Consider the following 21,077-nt stretch of genomic DNA (forward strand, 5'->3'; position numbering starts at 1 on the left):
ACTTCCTTGTCTTCAACCTTGAGAAGCCTGATGTGGCTTCCATGGGCTGGATGGATACAGAGTGTGCCCTTAGCTTCAGTATTCAGTATTATAATAATGTCATGGAATTCATCTTCCTGTCCATGAACAAATGTCTCTTAAAGGAGAGATCTGTGGAAGGGAAATCACTAGACCCAAAGTAGGCGTGTTAATGTGTTGACACTGACAAGTTGCTTCAAGAAGTGTTTTGTGTATCTTGCCAGCTTAGGACATGTTTTCTTTTCACATTCCCAGACCGATATTAAAGTGTAAAATACTCTCTTGTCCAGTGAGCCAATGCAGAATCTTTCTGTGAGCCCCTTTTCTTGATTTACAATTAGCCCAACATCTGTGAATGCATTCACGGCCAACTGTCCTCTCGGATACATGGCTCTCGTTACAGACCCATCCCTCCTGCCAGATTCATTTATCAGTTTGCAGAACTGAGAAGGGTCTAGGTTTTGCTATACATGTCAGGTGCATTTTGGTTTGCATCTTCATTTTCATGGCATATCTACAACAGGGAAGTTATCATTGCAGCCCTCATCTGGAGACGGAGGACACATTTCAGGGAGGAGGCCGCCGAGATGAAGGCAGACAGATGAGCAGAATCTCTCTGTCCTCTATCTGCCCCGGGTTCAAGGCGGTGAGGCACTGATGAGAATGTCAATCCCTTGCTCATGTGACCTTAAACACATTGCCTTCCCTCCCAGAGGCTCAATTCCTTCTCTAGAAAGGGAAGTAAGGATACTTGCTTCCTGGGAAATTATTCTGTGGAACCAACTTTATGCTTTGCGCTTTGTTTAAACAGTGGGCATGTACGTTGTGTCACTGATGAAATCATCTGCACACATGGTTGATATGAAAGGGCAACCTGAAGATGTTGTGTGTACGTAACGATGCTAGTCTAACACAGGACCCATTTCTCAGAATGGGCCAACAGTTGCCTTCAAGAACTGTGGAGAGTTTGGAATCAGGAACGTTCTGGACAGCATCAGGTCTCCTCTCAGTGCCTGATATGCAAATGAGGACACTGGGCCTGAGAAGGAGGTGACGGTGTCTGAACAAAGTCCTGAGGGCAGTCACAGTGAGCTGAGTACAGGCTGAGAGCATTCTCCTAACATGGCCGGAAAAAGGGAACTTTTGATGTTGGAGAACTTTATAGGTGGAAAATTTTTACCCTGTAACTCGTATATAGATTCTTATGATCCGTCGACAGGGGAAGTGTACTGCAAAGTACCAAACAGTGGGAAGGAGGAGGTGAGTCTATTCACTTGGGATGCTAAAACGGATTTACTGTGTTGACAAACTGTAGACAACTATTTTCTAAAAATAAAGGGGTGGGCTGAAGGGAAACGCAGCATTTTATAAGGCAATGTATCCTAGGACTGGACAGGCGTGAGCCAGGACAGCTCTCAGCTCACTATGTTCAGGAGGAAGCCATTAGCCGAGGACACAGTGCTTTTAATGTTTGAGGTTCTCAGACAGACTATAATAGTTATATAGGACAAAGTATTCAAAAGAATTCTTACTATATGAAGTTCATCCTTCTCTCTACAGAGTGCCTACTGGCTCTATGGATTTATAAAAATACGTTTTGAAAACTTCAACTGAGAACAAAACAAAAACATAGCACACAACACTCTATTTTAGACCATTATCGGATAGTTCCTCGTATTTCCAAAAATACCCAGTGAAACAAAACCAGTCATTTGGGTGATAAAGCTGAAAAATTAAATTCTCATATTTTTTCATTATACTTAACAACTTAAAAAAGGATTGTTCACGTTCCTTTCTCTTTCCTTTTTCTTTCTTTTTTAGTTATGAAGAAGTAAGTCACTTGGGGAATTTTGTAAAATGCCTGAAATATATTTGACTGAGAATAAAAATTGGTGTGCTAAGAGTGACTGATGTGTACGGTTACCAAATACATGTTGCTTATTGTTTATTCTTAGCACGAAGAACTCAATTATAATATAATTTCAATATTCCTATATAAATATAAATGGAAAGTTTTTTTTCTTCAAAATTCAGCTTTTTTCTTCACTGTTAAACTTTAAATCTGTCTTCCAGAGGGGGGAAAAAACCTTTAGACTCTGTACTAAAGTTTACAAATATTGGATAACTTGTTAGTTACATTGTAACCAGCAATTTTGTTTGCTTCCAATGACTCAAACTGTATGAGACCAAGGCTTCTCTCCTCCATCTCCTGGTGTTTCCAAAGTGAGGAGATACAGGTGGAGTGTGGTAACTTATGGCTGCCACTTCTTCAGGAAATAGAATAAAACATTTGCTTTTGCTTTTACAGTAGTACTATGTATGTTTTATTTTCTCAGCAATCCAGTTTGCAATTATTCTGTGTATTCCTCAAAAACTGTGTCTTTGTTGGCTTTACAGGATATGCGCCAAATTTTGTGTGTGTGTGTGTGTGTGTGTGTAGCAAACTGAGATATTACAGCCTGTGGACTTAGTCTGAACCATAGAGAAAGGCACAAAAGCACTCAGATGCATTCTGAGTGCATCACGTTTTGGCCACAAGAGGGCATCTGTTTTATCCTGGGAGCTCCACACTTTCTTTCCAACAAAGGCCTCTATCATGGGCGGGGCAAGGAAGCAAAGGAAGCACACTCTAACAGTGAGGGGTTCAGTACTTGGGGAGAGGAGTTAGGAGAAGGGTTAAGTGCCTTGTGATTTTGGTTATATTCCCTCAGATACACAGATGAGTCTGTGAGTAACTGATGAGTCAGTCACTCCAAGTGCCAGTGGCAGCCGTAGGACATGATCACACAGCGGACACTTGACTTTATAAACCGTCGACTCTGAACTAAGAGCCTTAGAGGTTCGACATATTTAGATAATTTTCCTATCCCGCACTAGATCAAAACAGTCCATCCTCGGAAATGATTGAGAATGCTCATCTTTTAAAATTAAAATCACTCTTTACAAATTACTTGACGGCTGCACTTTAGATACCTTGGTAGAGAGGATGCATGCTCCTCCTCCTGACCCTATCTCAGTTCCTGTCTATGCCTTTGACTCTGAATTTGGAGATCGAGCATCTGATCTACCTGCTGCTGGGGCGGCAGTGTGTGTGTGAGTGTGTGTGTGTGAGTGTGTGTGCGTGTGTGTGCATGTGTGTGCAAGTGTGTGTGCGTGTGTGTGCACGTGTGTGTGCATGTGTGTGTGCATGCGTGTGTATGTGTGTGTGTGTGTGTGTGTGTGTGTGTGTGTGTGTGTGTGGTGGCTGCCTTTCAATCAGTCCCTTTTGAGATGCAGCCTTGTCCCCTCCTCGATCCCCATTCAGCCCAACTGGCTTAGTCTTTTGGGCCATGGTTGCTTTATCTGTAAAAGGAAAAGCTGCCCAGGTGAAGGCAGAGAGCTGCCCTTCTGTCAGCTCTGCAGACCCCTCCGTGGTAGGGCTGCAGCTTGCTCCGTTTAGTGCAGAGAAGGCTGCAGCTAGCATGTGTCTGCCACAGTGGCTACCCCTTACCCAGCAAAGGAGAGCTGGTCCCTTGCAGTCTGAGGCTCTAACTATCGCTGCTGCAAACGCCGGAGGGAGGGGAGGGGAGGGGAGGGGAAAGAAGGGGAAGGGAGAGGCGTGAAAATAAACACTCCTTTCTCTGGGAGACGTTCCCAGGAGGGTGTGACTGACTTGAGGGGTGGCTGCCTGACTGAGGTTCGGCACTGAATACCCGAATACCTGTTCAGGTATTTCCCCTAGGTCCAGTCATTCCGCCTATCCACCTTTAGGGGAGCCAGGTGAGCAGTTGTTCTGACGTCCCTGAGAGCTTCCATTCCATCTCTGGCACCACGACTGGCTCGCTCACAGGAACTGGCGTCATTCTCCGGCTTGCCTTGCACTGATGGACGTTCATGATAGAGCTTAGTCCAATCTCTCAGTACAGTGGCATGTGAGCCAGCCTGCTACTAGCTCTGAGATTAAATTCCTGAGGGAATCAGCGGAAAGGAAGAAAGGCTTTGGAAGAAAAGCTGACCAATCACTTAGAGCCCATGGTGCCTATGACTCGGAACTCGGATGACTGGATTTGCCTGAGGACAGTGGGAGGCAGACAGCAAGCACTCCTTCCTTCCTTTGTTTTAAGTCCTATTTTTGTTGGTTACGTGAACACTGTGTCGTCTATTCTGTGTGTAGTTCGGTACCAGGACCTGTGGAATCCCTGAAACTGGGCAGAATGGTCATCAGGTTTGAAGGGAACCATGGGCTCTGAGTGCTGCCAGCCCCTCAGGAACAATGGTGCTAACGTGACCATCTCTGGTTTGCTCCTCAAAGATCGAAGTTGCTGTGCAGGCTGCCAGAGAGGCCTTCCCGGCCTGGTCATCCCGGAGTCCCCAGGAACGTTCTCTCATCCTGAACAGGGTGGCTGATGTGCTGGAGCAGTCCCTGGAGGAGTTAGCCCAGGCAGAATCTAAAGACCAAGGTGATGGGTGTCTCTGGCAGGATCTGTCTGCCGTCCAAGATCTTTTGCCAACAGGGGTACAGACACGTGTGTCTCACCAGATGCTTCTGGAAACTGCAATACGCTACTTAGCTATTGGCTCTCAGAATCCCCCAACCCCCACCCTGTTCTAGTTTGTCAAATAATCTGCCTTTTAGTAAAATGGATCATACCAGTGGCAGGCTAGTCATGCCATCCTGTCTGAGGTGTCAAGGCGGCCTACACACTTGCTTCTCAAGGCAACCGGTAGCGATGGAGGCAAAAGCATGAGGGGTGCGGAAGGCCTTGTGGCTGACATGCTCTGCCCCACGGCAGCAAGTCAGTAGCTGAACCCAAAGCTAAATGGTGGGGGCTTCACTCTGTCTGTTCAACGTAAGGAGCTGCGAGGGTCTACAGCACAGCTTGGGCTGGGGAGACAGGAGGAACTAGGGCTGGCCATGCTATTGGCCTGTTCTAGTCAGAGGGCTCCCAAGGAAAGACAACAGGAAGGCCTGCTTGTTTTCTGACATATTCACCCCGCGTTTCCTCTCCCTCCCAAAGGGCAGAGGAATAGGTGGATATCTATACTTTTCATAATGTCTCTTAGGAAGGGTCATGCACTGTTGAAATATACCTGTCATGAGCCAACCTAAAGTTAGGAATCTGGTGACAGGCCCCTAGAGCAGATTTCTTCAAAGTCAACGTGGTAGTGCTTGCCTGAGATCACAGCGCTGGGGTCGGTCGCTGAGGCAGGGGGATTGTAAGTTCCTGGTAGCCTGACTCCCCTTCCCACTCTCCCCATACTGGGCACGCACAAAGAAGAAAGGAAGGGAGGAGAGGAGAGGGGGGAGGGGAGAGAAGGGGAAGGGAAGGGAGGAGAAGGACAATTTTTCTTTTGCTCTTGCTCTTGCGTCGGGGGTTACACTTCATCACTGAGGGGCACCTGAGAGAAGTTCAGGTCCCCACCCCCTGCTCCATGCAGAAACCCCAGCGTCCTGTGCTAAGGCTTCTCACGGGGAGTCTCCTCCGTGTGTTTGGAGGATGTTTAAGGACACACACAGTGATCTTAACACTCATTATTCCAACCCCGTCATTTCAAAGCTGTTAATGCCTCTGTGTGTGTGTGTGTGTGTGTGTGTGTGTGTGTGTGAGTGTGTGTGTGTCCCCATCCTCCACCTCATTCTACAACCTCACGCCTAAATAGTTCACTTGATCCACGCACGCGCGGTGAAGTGCCTCGGGCGGGCTGGAATTGAGCGAGCGTGGTGTCAGATGACTCCATTTTCTGCTGTTCATTTTCCACAGGGAAAACCCTCACGCTGGCAAGGACCATGGACATTCCTCGGTCTGTCCTGAACTTCCGGTTCTTCGCTTCCTCCATCCAGCACCACGTATCGGATTGCACAGAGATGAGCCACCTGGGCTGTATGCACTACACCGTTCGTACCCCCGTGGGAATTGGTAGGTGGCGTCCAGGGAGAACCTCGATCAGAAAGTTCAGAAAATTCTAGACACGGACTACTAGGGACAAAATAAGGAAACACAAGGGGTTGGTTTTTTCTACTTTGGCTGAAAATTCGTTGGCTTTAAAAATTTCTAGTTCGTTTTCGTCATGTCAAGTTCTTCCCCCTATGCAGAAACTCTGTCCCGGAAGATCACAGAGGGAGGGCATGTCGGGAGGGCTTTGTTGCTTGTAAATAGAGTAAGAAAACATCAAAACCAGACAGTGCCATTGCTTAGGCCTCAGGGTAGCATCCTCTGCACACTTCAGTACTCTGAAAAGCTGGGAAATTAGTTCCCCTTCATCTTTATATGATTCAATAAGGTAAGAAATTTGAGCAAATTAGTAAGCGTATAGTTCAGCGGTAGGGGAGGCAGGAAGAGAAGAAGAACGAGGTTATTCTTGGCTACACGGTGAGTTTGGAGTCAGCCTGGACGACACACAAGACCCTGTCTTTAAAAAAAATAAACAAGTATGTGGCCCTTCAAGTAACGTCAGTTGTCTAGTAAATAAGCATTAACCGACAGTTATTTTATCTGCCTCTTGTCCTTTAAGCGTCTGAAATGACTATAATCAGTAGATGTCGCTGTTGTCCTTTAAGCGCCTGAAATGACTAGGTATAACCAGTAGATGTCGCTGTTTCCCCCGAGAAGAGCAAAAAAAACATTTCACTCCTGATTCCCTGAACCCTGTAGAAATTATTTCCCAAGGAACTGTGGGAAGTTTTAATTTCCTAAGAAGCATCTGAACATTTTTTTTTTTTGTCGTGAATACATTCTGTTACTCTTAAAGACCAGATTTTTCTACGGGAAATTTAGTACAATAAAATATACTTCCTTCCACAGGGCAAATATATAAAATAAAATAAATCTATCTTTCAATTCATAAGGGAGACCTAATCCTTGTGTAGGCAGAGGATGGAAACTGAACAGTTTAAGAATACTTCAAAATTGGGGCTGGGGAGATGGCTCAGTGGTTAAGAGCACTGACTGCTCTTCCAGAGGTCCTGAGTTCAAATCCCAGCAACCACATGGTGGCTCACGACCATCTGTGATGGGATCTGACGCCCTCTTCTGGCACGCAGGTGTACATGCAGATAGAGCGCTCATACACATAAAATAAAAACATGGTCTGTCTCTGAGGCTTTTCTTCTTATCCTACAGCTGGTTTGATCAGCCCTTGGAATTTACCGCTCTACCTGTTGACCTGGAAAATAGCTCCGGCCATCGCTGCTGGGAATACCGTGATAGCCAAGCCCAGCGAGCTGACTTCTGTGACTGCTTGGATGTTTTGTAAACTCCTAGATAAAGCAGGTAACAGGATGTGGGGGCAGGGAGGAGACGTGGAACTAGGGCAAAACTGTTAGAAGCATTCCTCGCCCAAAGCTAAACTGGTTCTAGCGCTGTCTTGCCATTTTGTAAGCCCGATACTTCCTAGCCATGCCTTCATCAACAGTAGGGTTCTCCTTTACTGACCCGCTTGTCTCTTTAACCCCATATGGGTGTCATTGAAGAACAGCCTCACCCCATAGACTGAGAGCACTGTAGTAAATAATGCAGGCTTAGGGAGACATGGTCACATCAAAGGCGCCAACTACTTCAAGATAGTACCATCGACAGTCACTTTAAATTTAAGTTTGAGCTACTGGTCAGTCTTGGAAGTTGGGTATTCCTAGAGTTTGTATAGCCAAACCATGCCTAATAGAGTCTGCCATTTTCAAGGGATTTAAATATACACACTCCAGTTTCTCCCTGTTTTGGAACCCCACAAAAGTGGATGGGACATTACTTCTTATCAACATCCACCCATTTGTCTCTCATCCACTTTCAGCTGTCCACGCCTAGGTGGACTTCCTGGTTTCACGTGGGATATAACTCTGCATTGAGAAGCCTGACGTTGCCCTGGTGTTTAAACCCCGGCGAGCGACTTTTCTATTAGGATCCTCAGCTTATGAACCTCCTAGAGCTAGGATGGGAAAGATGACTAAGTTGTGGGGAAAGCGCTATCTCCCCCCTGTCTGTGTCAGCATGTGGCGTGCCTACCGCCTTTTGGCACAGAGAAGGCACTGTTGGGTGCTCCTGCCTCTGCTAGAATACGCAGGTAGAAGTCTATTTCTCCCTCTCTCCTGACGCTCTGCTTCTTGATGCCTCAGAAGCAAAAGGATGCATGTTGGCTTCTAGTGAGCCAGCTGTTCAGGATGGTGATGAAAGGTTAAATTCCAGCTTGTTTCGAGAGTGGCAGTGGTCCTTATAGGCTTGGGAGTAAGGCCTCCCAACTGCAGTCTTTGAGGTGACCTATACAGATACCCTAGGCCTCGAGGAGCTGGGGACTACGTTATCTCTTCCATTTCCTACGATGTTCCCTTCCTTCCTTATAACACACGATGTTAATTCCATTCTTTGCAAAGCCAAGACTCTGGTGTGCACACGGGCCTTTTCTCGCCAGCTTGGTGACTGCAGGTTCCTAGAGTAGGTGAGGAGAGGAGCTGTGCCTGTCTGCTTCCTGTCATCACAGCACGCACCCGAGACAGGTTGGCCTCTGTTGATGTCCTCTCGCTTCTGCAAGTTTCATGGTCAGCTGACCCCATCATATCTCGGTCTGCTGTGAGGAAGCACGCCATGGTAGGAACATGTCTTGGAGGAAGATGCTTATGTCATGACAGGAAGGACAGAGAAGGAAGAAGCGCCAGCTGGGGCCACCAGATCCCTTCTGGGTCATGCATTTCTTCTAAATCCTTGCTGTTAAATGTTCCATCGAGCACAGCAGCACAATGTCTCAAGGACCAAGCCTTCAACCGTGGGCCTTTGAGTCTCTCAGATCCAAGCCGAGCAGGGCTTCACTCTGTTTGAATCCTAGGTAGGAACAGGGCCATGTTGGATATGTGTGTTCCTGTGCAGCTTTAGACGCACAGATCTTGATTTGTGATGGTTTTTCCTTCCTAATCTCCCCCTCTCCCCTTCTCTCCCTTCCTGTGTGTGTGTCTGCTGTCTGTCTCTCTCTCTCTCTTTGTGTCTGTGTGTCTGTGTCTGTTTGTTTTTCTCTCTGTGCCCATCTCTGTCTCTGTATGTATCTCTCTCTCTGCCTCTCTGTCTCTGCCTGTCTCTTTCTGTGTATGTGTCTGTCTGTCTTTCTCTCCATGTGTGTCTGTGTGTCCATCTGTCTCTCTCTCAGTGCCTGTCTGTCTCTGTCTCTGTGTATGTCTGTCTCTCTGTCTCTGTCTCTCCATCTCTGTCTCTCTGTGTGTGTCTGTCTCTCCATCTCTGTCTCTGTCTCTCTCTGTCTCTGTCTCTCTCTGTCTCTGTCTCTGTCTCTCTGTCTCTGTCTGTCTCTCCATCTCTGTCTCTCTCTGTGTGTCTGTCTGTCTCTCTCTGTGTGTCTGTCTCTCCATCTCTGTCTCTGTCTCTGTCTCTCTTTGTCTCTTTATCTCTCTCTGTCTCTCTGTCTCTGTCTGTCTCTCCATCTCTGTCTCTCTCTGTGTGTCTGTCTCTCCATCTCTGTCTCTGTCTCTGTCTCTCTGTCTCTGTCTCTCTGTCTCTGTCTCTGTCTCTCTCTCTCTCCCTCTTGTCATGAGCTGTTTCCATTTTCTGTGGTTTGCTTACGATTGCTCTCACTTCCTGGGAGCTCATGAGCCATCGCTGCATGGCAGCCTCCTCTCTCCTCGCTGTGCCGCTGTCACCAGTCTCCCCGATGAACCCTGTGCTGAATTGCAGCCTCTCAGCCCTTGGTCTCACGCTGGGATTGGACTGATGTGTGGGTCGAAGGGTGTTAGAGTGAGGGGTAGAGCGTGTTTTCTTGTTTACTCATGAGAGCTTCTACCAACATGATCAATCATCATCCTGTAGAATAAAGCCATGGAGGAACACGCAGCAAAGATCTCTCTGGGAATTCTGAAACATTCCTTATTTTCTTGAGGCACTAAACCTTATTTCTGGAGAGGTTTTACGGCCCTTCCCACCGGTTTTAACCTGCTCCATTAAGTTTAAATTTCTTCGCCTCTGCATCAAGCCTCAGTTCTTAAAAAGTTTCGTTCTGGTGGGTTCCAGTGTTCCTGGCTTATCTGCTAGTCAGTCATTTACCCGTTTTATTTTGCAATTTCTGGGTTCCAACTAAACTGTTTGCTCTTCTTCTCTTGTGACCAGAGTCTCACAAGCTTAGAGGGCAGATGCCTGTGCAGATATTTTGTTTCTGCTGCCTCTTGCCACAGTAACATCAGACTTCAAGCAGAGTCAGAATGAGAATGTGTGTGGAAAGCAGTTGTCTGACAGAATGAACTCACTGTCCCGTGCTGGCATATACAGTGTTCCTGTGTTTTCTCTCAGCTTCTGTTAAAATATCACAGTAAACGTTAGACACAACTCAGTTCATTTTACCATTCAGGATTTACTAATATTAACAGACTTCCCTTATACCTTTAATCGCCTGTCCACCCAAAGATATGTCCCGTCTTTAGAGCTGCAGGGCCTCAAGCAGGGATGGTGGGAAACACCACCTTGCTTTTGTCCCGTCAGTGATTGTCCTTCTAGACTCTTCTTCCACATAGCACATGGAGTTCTGTGACGCTGTGACTATGAACCAATATTAACCTAGACTCAAAATATATGTACACTGAATATGGGCAGAGTGCTTAGATGTGTCAGTCTGACAGATTCATCACAATATTGACTTCCCAGCCGTCTCCTTTAGGGATCTGCCTGGTGATGGTGGGGAGGGAGAGGGGGCCACCCCCTCAAAGTGACCCATTCCTTTCACCATCCCCTCAAAGTGACCAGGCTTATGTTGTGGCTCCGTGGAAGTGAGTTCTGGATAATACTGGGTCATTAATGTGAAAGTATCATTTATACTTTAAGATCATATTCTTGAAGATTTGATTTGATTTGAAGAGAGATGTCTAACTGGGGAAGGGGAGGAGACAGGAGCTGCCAGGCTGTTCTGAAGGCTTCTCACGCAGGATTTCTGTACCTGCTGTAGTCACCTGAGGACACAGAGGGACCTTCTAGATACAAACACAGTGTGAACGTGTAAAGCTTCTTTACTTCTCAAACTTATTTCTGTGTGGATTCTGACTGCTAAGCATGGGTGAGTTCACTCCTCTGCTAACACTTGTTAACTTGCTCTGACCAGATTTCCTGATTATCATTGAATTTTACTTTGCCAAATTTCTCACCAGAAAAGCGAGCTAATAATAAATACTGAGTACCTTAAAGGGTTGTGAGGTCAAAACCCTGTAATCTCCCCTTGCAAGGGAGGGATGCTTTTCCAGATTGTGAACAAACACCTGAAACTGTGGATGACTTTGATCTCTCTATGTACACACACACACACACACACACACACACACACACACACACACACACACACAGAGTCTACCTGTGGTAAAGTTTAATTCATGAATTAGGCAAAATGAGAAGGTAATAATAAAATAGAAAAGGCATAGCAATATACTGCAATAAAATATGATGTCAGAGTGGTCTTTTTCTCCAAATGAAAAGACAAATACTTCAGACTTAAGTGACTTTGGGTAACAGAAACCATGAAAACAGAGAATGCCCACAGATTACAAACAACAACTAATGCTCACTAAACCGCCAATGTGTCACTTACTGGTGGCCCTGGGCACACAATGGAGAACAAACTTCAGAGTGTTCTTCTGCTTTTAGCCTGCAACTTGGTGCCCAGGCATAGAGAAGTACATTCATAGGTCGAGAGGTATCTTAGTGAGTTAAGTGCCTGTCACATAGTGAGAGGATCTGAATTCAATCTGTACAGCCCAGGGAACAGGGCCAGGCGTGGAGGTACACACACGGGATATCTCGGTGCTGGGGACAGGGGAACAGTGAGTGCATGAATGCATGTTGATCTCAGATTCTCAGAGGCAATCAGTGTAACCCCCCCACATGTGTATGCACATGGACGCACACTCAGACACATTTGCATTCACATGAACACACACTCAGACACATGTGCACGCACGTGTATCCACTTGCATTCCCAAGAATATACACTCAGACACAAGTATACACACATGTGCACTCACATGAATACACACTCAGACACATGCACATACATGTGCCCACATGCATTCACGTGAATACACAGACACATGAAAACAACACATACACACACACACACACACCCTAAAGAATTTAATCCTGAAAACAGGTAAATGTATACATATAAATTTGGGTCCAAAGGGTCTAGCAGTAGAAAAGATTGAGGCACCGAGGTTTGTATGCGCTTGGTGTTTGTCACGTGATCTTCAGTTGCGTCATCGCCCCCTCTGGGAAGCCTACCCTTGCTTCTCACCTACGAGAGTCGATCTCTTCACATTTCTGCAGGTTCAAACATCCGCTTCCATAACGCGGTCACCTTGGTCTGCCCTTCTGGGTGTTAAGTTGGAGCCTGCCCCTGCTCCACATGGAGTTTGATCTGCTCAATCTACATCAGCCCCAAAAGCTTAGTCAACGTCGTAGAGTTTCCTAGGATGTTCCCCACCCTGCATCTTTCTAGGCCAAAGCACCCAGAGAAACCCCGGCAGGTGGACTTTATAAACAGAGGTGACTTTGTGGATTGGCTTTGTTATCAACTGAGCTTGTCATAAGGTCTCCAGGTGGTCACACCAGCCTTGCCCATCCCCTCATGCCAGCTTTTGGACTCCCAGAGGAGAGTCTGCGTGTCCCCTTCAGGTGTCCTCGGTAACCCCGGGAGAATTACTACCACTGGTTTTACTTCCCGTCCAGGTGTGCCACCAGGTGTGATCAATGTTGTGTTCGGAACAGGGCCGAGGGTTGGTGAGGCCCTCGTGTCCCACCCAGAGGTCCCCGTGATCTCCTTCACGGGGAGCCAGCCCACAGCTGAACGGATTACCCAGCTAAGTGCCCCCCACTGCAAGAAGCTCTCCCTGGAGCTAGGAGGCAAGAACCCTGCCATCATTTTTGAGGATGCCAACCTGGAGGAGTGCATCCCAGCAACCGTGAGATCCAGCTTCGCCAACCAGGTATGAGTCCCGCTCACTCAGGCCCCGTCCGGTTGGATCTATTTTTATCATAATGCAGAGTCCAGGGGGTTGGCAATGGTCTGTCATTTTCCTGAAAATGGAATCAATTAAAGAGCTGTTCTAGCAGCGGGGAGTGCCTGGTACGGTCACAGATTCTTTCTGTCAAGTTCCTCCTCTTAAGTCACACAACTTTTCTCCGGTGCCAGCCACGGTAGAACCTTCAGCTTTGTTACTCTCAGTCACCGCTTTTATTTATTTGCACGGCTGCCTGTCTCTTCCATGCAGCCAGGCGTCTGATTGACAGTAAATTTCTTCTCTCCGGGAACGGGCCCTGGAGCCTACACAGGCCGAGTTCCCATTCCCGGTGACAAAGTGAGTTCCTGAGCCCGCAGTGACAGAACTTCAGGACATCTCTGCAGCTCCTGATATTAGTACCTCAGGGATGCTTCTGTGGGCTCTATCTTGTTTTCTCAGGGTCTTCAAAGGCACAGCCTCCCTCCTAGAGGATTAAGAACACTAGACCGGATGAACTAGAACTAGAACCAGATGAACACCTGCTCACAGATGGGAACGATGTCTCTCTTTATAATCATTTGAACAATGCCGTGTTCCAAAGGGAGTCTGTGAATGTTTAATGTGAGAAACACGGCTTTCAGTATTCTCATGATAATTGGAATGATGCTTATTTCCTTTACCATCGTTCCAAAGGAAGATGGCTAAAAATTGATGGTTTGGGTTTTGAAAGGCAAGTTCACATTATATCACAACTGATTTAATCATCAAACCGAGCAGCTATCAAGCAAACCACTGAAATAACTGTACCAAGGGTTTCAGGACGAGAGGGACAGACCCTCTGAGAATTGAAATGAATGAACGGACAGGTTGACACATTGTATAAGGTAGCCATGTGCTAAGCAAGAAGACAGAGAGACTGTACGCTCTTCATCTACCAGGATTCTTTTCGGATTTGGGTTGGCCCATCAAACCTTCCTTTGGGAGGTGATGTTTTAAGGTATCAGTAAAAGAAAGGGTATGTTCAAGCCAAGGTAGCAGATGGATTTTAAGCAAACTGTCATGTCTCTCTGTATTTGCTTAGCTGATTGATGAGTCCCAGGCAGAACATATTTCTCTCCTAATTGAAGATACTTGGTTTCACGGGAGGTAGGGGTATACTCTCAGGATGGCCTTGAGCATGTATGAATTCGAAGCTCTATTTCCTGAGCATGCACTGAGAATACGAACCCAGCACAGAGCTATCATGGAGAAAATATCCAAATCAGTGCCTGTCATGGCATGGAGATTCAGTGAATGAGGCTTTCTTTGGAGTTCTCGTTTCTGGGCTCTCAGTGGGACTTGTCTTCTCCTAGCACCAGCGATGGGAAGCTTGTTAAAACCTTCCTGTCTGTCCACCATGCCCTTCTATGGCCTAAGGAACGTATGCAAATGAACACAACAGGTGTTTGTCCATCTTCCATGTCACCGGGCAGGTGGTTCTTCTGATCGTTGTCCTGCTGGAGAAAGGATTTGTTATCTCAGAACATTAACTGCTTCTTATGAACAATTAACCTCTGACTAAATACCAAGATAATTAGAATCGTTCTGTTGCCCAGGACTGCTGTGGACATCAAACATAGATGTGGTGAAAGTGTTATCAATACTTATGCATTCAGACACTTTCCTACGGTTTGCTTTGAAATGTTTAGATGTGGTTCGGAAACTGCTGAATGTTATATTTAAATGGCAGCTAGGATTATTTTTTCTCTCCAAAACCTAGCAGGACCTTTCCCCTGGGCATTCAGCATCTCTATTTAGATGTCTAGTGGGCATCAGAATTTAAGATTCCCACAGCAAAACTCTTGATTCCCGCCTCCACCCACTGGAAAAGTGGCTCTTCTCTGCCCCCTTTTGCCTTCCCACAGAAAAGCATTCCATCCAAAGTGGGACAGGGCCCAAGGCTTGGATCAGCCCCATTATGGCTTTCTCTTCTCCTTGTACCTATTCTGGTCTATAAACAAATCTTGTTGGCTCTATGATTAACACATATTCCAAACCATAACTTCTCTTATGTATCTATGTTGGTCTCCCACACTTTGGGGGTACCATGCTTCTTTAAGAGTTTTGAGTTCAGTGGCTTTTGGAATATTTTTCTTCACTCCTCACTCTAATTTTTGTTTTCTACACAACTTCAAGAATGTTCATCTAAGACTGTAACTCTCTGGGTCGGGGGAGACAGATCAGTTGGTACTGAAGTACTTGCCCCTCAGGTATGAGACCCTGAACTGAACCTAGAACTCACTTCAGAAAGCCACACTCTACAGTTCTAGGACTGAGGAGATGAAGACAAGCAGATCCTCTGGCTTAGTGCTCAGGCAGCTTGGCCTACTGAGAGAAGGCTAGGCCTCTGAAAGGATCCTGTTCCAAAACAAACGAACAAACAAACAAATAAACAAACAAAACCAAGCAACAACAGAAAGAAGACTCAAGGAGAACTGCTCCTGAGTAATGACACCTGGGGTTGCTTCTGCCTTCCACATGAACACACACACCACATACCTCTCACACACACACGCACATACACATATGTACACACATACCCATGGCACATGTACACATGCATATACACCTGTGCACACATGTGCACACATTTCACATGCATAAACATATGGCCACACATGCATTCACATATCACACACACCACACACCACACACACATATATACATATAACATACACCACACACACACATGAAACACATAACACACAACATACCATGCACACATGCATACACATGTCACACATACATATATGTATCACACAACACACCACACACACATGCATACACATATCTCACACACCACACACACATGCATGCACATGACACACAATATACCATGCACACATGCATACACATGTCACACACCACGCACACACACACATATATGTATCACACAACACACTACATACACATGCACACACATATGCATACACAGAGATTGTAAATCTGATCACATCACTCTGTGGCTTAAAAACTTTTCCTTTCTTCCCATGATGCTGAGTAAAGCAACCTCATCCTGAAGCTTTGAGAGGGTTGACCTGCTCCATTCCAACCTCATCTTTCCCCCTTCACACCTCACTCACATCCTTCATCACCCCACACCAACCTCAAGCCCACAGTAGGTTCCCTCCTCTTACCGTTGAAACTCTCTCCTCTTGGTCCTTACTTCTCTAACTCCTTCATGTGGACCATGAGTCCCTTCAAACAGGCACTCTGCAAATAATTGCCCATGAATTCTTTCACTGAAATTCTTAATTTTATCATTTGCCTAATGTTCTTCTATTGTTTTGATAACTCTTTGAAGTCATATCGTGTAGTGAGTGTTTGTGTTTTTTGACTGTCTTCCTGTGAGATTACGTGGTCCCTGTGCTCAGGACTAGTCCTGTTGACAGCTGCATCTCATTGCCTGGACCAGTGCCTGATACATGGTAGGTGAACAGAACCATAGGGCATCTATCCGTGAAGAATGTCCCCAGCTTCATCACTGCCTTCATTTTTGACAGGGGGAGATCTGCCTTTGTACCAGCAGGATCTTTGTCCAGAGGAGCATCTATAATGAATTTCTGAAGAGGTTTGTGGAAGCTACCAGAAAGTGGAAAGTTGGCATTCCTTCCGATCCATCAGCCAACATGGGTGCTTTAATAAGTAAAGCACATTTGGAGAAAGTAAGTGAATCTCTGCCATCTACCTTCCAGAAAGTTCTTAATTAAAGAGAAACTCAGAGGCTGGGTGTGGTGGCACACACCTTTGATCCCAGCAGTCAGGAATCAGAGGCAGGTGGGGCTCTGTGAGCTCAAGGCCAACCCGGTCTACATAGTAAGTTCTAGAACAGCCAGAGCTACATAGTGAGACCCTGTCTTGAAAAAGCAAGAGAGAGAGAGAGAGAGAGAGAGAGAGAGAGAGAGAGAGAGAGAGAGAGAGAGAGGAAGAGGGAAAGAGGGAGAAACAGAGATGGGATGGGGGCAGAATCTAGGTCTTGGAAAAGTTGCTGAGTGGTGGGATTAGGTCCAAATTTGATTCTAGGACCCACACTAAGAAGCTTGAAATGCTTGTAACTCTAGCTCTGATGGATCAACACCCCCTTCTGATATCCACGGACACGCATACCTGCACACACATACACATATGTGCACATACACAAGTAAACAGAATAAATCAAATCTTAAAAGAGAAGCTCAGTATAAGCAGAGCACTCTGTATCAGGATTTGAGATATTATTGCTATGGGAAACTTTTTCATGGACCGGGAGCAGAAGGGAACCCTTCAGATGCTTGCTTGATCCTATCCTCCCCACCCTTAAGCAAATGGTTCCTTCTGAAAGGGAGCTTTCCAGCCTTTATAAACCTACATCCCTGGAACTCCCCCAACTCTGCAGCTCTTACTTTCCTCACGTTTCTTCTTTTAGATTTGATTTATGTGTGTGAGTGTTTTGCCCGCAGGTGGGTCTGTGCACCATGGGTACACGTTTTGCCCAAGGAGGTCAGGGGAAGGCACCGAATACTAGAAATGGTGGTGAGCCATCACATGTGTGCTGGGACCTGAACCCAGGTCCTTGTGCAGGTCCACATGCTTCTAACCACTGAGCCATCTCTCCAGCTCTCTCCATGATTCTTATCACTGCCTGGTGCATAATGTATACTTCTCTTACTGACCATCTGCCCTTGAGCAGAAAGTAGTCAAGTTTATGCACTGTTGTGTCCTGAGACTAGAAAATGGCCAGAAATATATCACTTGTCAGTATTCATGACAAGAATACCATGAAGAGTCATGTTAACACTATGCTCTGGATTTCAGAACTGCATGCCTCAAAACTCAAGGTACATAGTTTTCTTGAAAATTTTCTTTTTGGTGCTTGGCTTGAAGAACTTGGAACTGGGTCTGAACACATAGGTTCTGGACATGAATGGGGTGAATCGTCATCACAGATTCCAAATGGAAAACAAGCTCAACTACCCAGGCTCTGTTCAAGAGAGTACTTGTGTCATCTCCGAGTCACTGGCCTAGCTTATGGGCTAATTTATTTTACATTGTAATTAGCTACACTGCTTTACCTACATTTATTTGTTTTTAGATTATAATCAGTAATAAGACTGAAAATTAGAGACCTCCTCCTCCTCCTCTTCCTCCTCCTCTTCTTCCTCCTCTTCCTCCTCCTCTTCCTCCTCCTCTTCCTCCCCCCTCCTTCTCCTCCTTCTCTTCTTTTAACCTTATTAAGTCTTTGAGGAATTCATTCAGTAAATTTTGATCAGATTTACCATGTCCCTCCAATACCTCCAAGGTCCATCCCCATCCCACACCCACCACCCAAATTTGTTTTCAGGTTTTACCACATCAGGTGCTGTGTGCTACCTACGTATTCTTGCGTGTATGGCTGTCCAGTGGAGTATGGCCAGTCTACCAGGGGCTATGTCCTTAAGAAAGATAATTCTCTCTAAAGAGAACTCTCTCTCTCTCTCCAAGAAGCTATCAACTACCTATAGCTACTTAGCTAGGGGTGGGACCTTGTGCCCACGCCTCTCTCTATGCTGGAATTTTATCTGTTGAGCTTGTGCAGGTCCTCTGAGTGCTATTACAGCTTCTGTGAGTTCATATGTGAGTTGCCTCGTGTTATCCAGAAAACACTGGTTCTGGCCGTCACTGTCTTTCTGTTTCCCTCTTCTGCAACGATCCCAAGGAGATGGTACGATGGAGATGCCCATTTATGGCTGAGCACTCTTCAGCTTCTTACTCTGTGCACCTTGACGAGTTGTGGATCTATGTGTTAATTATCATCATCTTGGGGGGGGGGGAAGCTTTTCTGATGAGAAAGTCAGAAAGGGTTGAGAAGTCTACTAATCTGTGGTATAACAATACATCATTAAGAGTCAGTTAAATACCGTGTTATGTCTCCTTAAGAAAATAATAGTTGTAGGTTGTCCACTGTCCAGGCTCTTGACTCTGGTAGTGGTATCAGATAAGGACTCCATCCATTTTGTGGGGCAGACTTTAAATCCAGCCAAAAGAGAGTTGGTTACTCCCGTGATATTTATGCCAGTACTGCACCAACCGACATATCTGTCAGTGTTCGTTGTTATTGTAGCTTGCAGAGTTCACATCTGGATAATCGTGACAATTACCTTCCTCCTCTTGAAGTGGGCAGAGTTTCCATGCCTGTGAGAGCTAGTCAGTAGGGAAGACGTTTCCATATCAGTAACAGCTTCAGCCCTCCATGTTCTGTGATGTTCTTAGTAACAGAGTCACATTCTAGAGGGTAAGCAAGAGCAAAGGCAATAGTCTGTTACAGTAAGAGTAATATAAGAGCTCACTGGCCAACAGCTCCAATAGATGTAATCCACTCCTGGCACTGGGTGTTTTACTTTTAGCCTGTGGTTTCTAATAAGGGCATTGCCACCCTATTAAAGGGCAAATTCTCACTTCTTACGATGACAATACTCCTGTCCCTTGCAAAACACATAGACACACAGACACACAAAGACATACACACAGATTATGAGTGTGAATTACACTTTGTTGTTTATTAGCTACATGGGTCCTATATACTTTTGGAAGCACAGTGATAAGGTGAGCAACTTGGGGATAAAAATAGCCCATTGAGTTACAAGTGACATGTATAAAGCCACTTGTGTTAGTGCCTGACCCTGAGGCATGAAATGATCTGCCTTCCACCTGAGGGCTGAGTGTGAAAACTCTGATGAGAGTTGTTCTCCTTTAGCTTGGCCACCGTGGTAAGATAATCCCAGGATCCCTTAGCACTGACCTTATGTTGCTTTCGATCATTAGAAAATACTGATTTTTCTACTGAGATGTGTAGAATACCCAACGGTAAGAGGTTTGTAACGATGGTTTTTTTACCTCCCCAGGTCAGAAGTTATGTAACAAAAGCTCATGCTGAGGGTGCCAAGATTCTGTGTGGTGAGGGCGTGGACCAGCTGAGCCTTCCACTCAGGAACCAGGCAGGCTACTTCATGCTTCCCACAGTGATAACGGACATTAAGGATGAGTCCTGCTGCATGACAGAAGAGATCTTTGGCCCCGTGACGTGCGTCGTCCCTTTTGATAGCGAAGAGGAAGTGATTGCAAGAGCTAACGGCGTTAAGTATGGGCTGGGGGCCACAGTATGGTCAAAGGATGTGGGGCGCATCCACAGGGTAGCTAAGAGGCTTCAGTCAGGGCTTGTCTGGACCAACTGCTGGCTCATCAGGGAGCTGAACCTGCCCTTCGGAGGGATGAAAAGCTCTGGAATAGGAAGAGAGGGAGCCAAGGACTCATATGATTTCTTTACTGAAATAAAAACCATCACCATTAAATACTGACCTTCCCTGCGGGCACATCAGTTGTCAGCCATGGCAGAGAATCACTAGTCAGAGCAGTCAACAGAAATCCTTCTATGTTCAGTCACGTCATGACCTGCCAGGAGACTGGCTCTTGCTCACCTTGGCTAGTTGGTGTTCTTACCAGCTTGTGAAAAAAAAAAGGCAGTTTTTATGAATTCTTGAAAATCCGCCAAAATAGGGTATTTTTATTTGCAAATATATGGTAAAACCAAAAACAAAACAAGGACCTATAGACCTGGGAGATGATGGCTCAATGGGTAATGTGCTTACTGTACAAGGCTGAGGGCCTGAGTTCTGATCCCAAGCATCAGTGCAAGAGACTGACCTAGTGGTATACAACACAACACACACACGCACACACACACACACTCACACACTCACTCTCTCTCTCTCTCTCTCATACACACACACACTCATACACACATACACATGCTCGCACACACATTCACACACACACTCACACACTCACTCTCTCTCATACACACACACACTCATACACACATACACATGCTCGCACACACATTCACACACACACACACTCACACACACACTTATGCACACTCTCACACACATACTCACACAAACACTCACACATATACACACATATACACATATATACACACACTCTCTCTCTCTCTCTCACACACACACACACACACACACACACACACACACACATCATCATCACCACCACCACCACCACCACCACCACCACCACCACCAACAACAACAACAACAAC

The 21,077-nt window shown here is 46.0% G+C and overlaps 1 protein-coding gene across 1 annotated transcript; it reads left to right on the forward strand.

Moving 5' to 3' along the window:
• Positions 1 to 1,105: 1,105 nt before the first annotated feature.
• Positions 1,106 to 20,551, forward strand: Aldh8a1 (aldehyde dehydrogenase 8 family, member A1). Its single transcript, NM_001191088.2, has 7 exons — positions 1,106 to 1,278; positions 4,310 to 4,457; positions 5,760 to 5,915; positions 7,119 to 7,268; positions 12,693 to 12,949; positions 16,507 to 16,668; positions 19,864 to 20,551. Exons 1-7 carry the CDS (start codon positions 1,141 to 1,143, stop codon positions 20,314 to 20,316), a joined length of 1,464 nt encoding a protein of 487 aa, NP_001178017.2. The 5' UTR covers positions 1,106 to 1,140; the 3' UTR covers positions 20,317 to 20,551.
• The last annotated feature ends 526 nt before the right edge of the window (positions 20,552 to 21,077 follow it).

Source organism: Rattus norvegicus, chromosome 1, assembly GCF_036323735.1.
Source record: "Rattus norvegicus strain BN/NHsdMcwi chromosome 1, GRCr8, whole genome shotgun sequence".
Taxonomy (NCBI): Eukaryota; Metazoa; Chordata; class Mammalia; order Rodentia; family Muridae; genus Rattus; species Rattus norvegicus.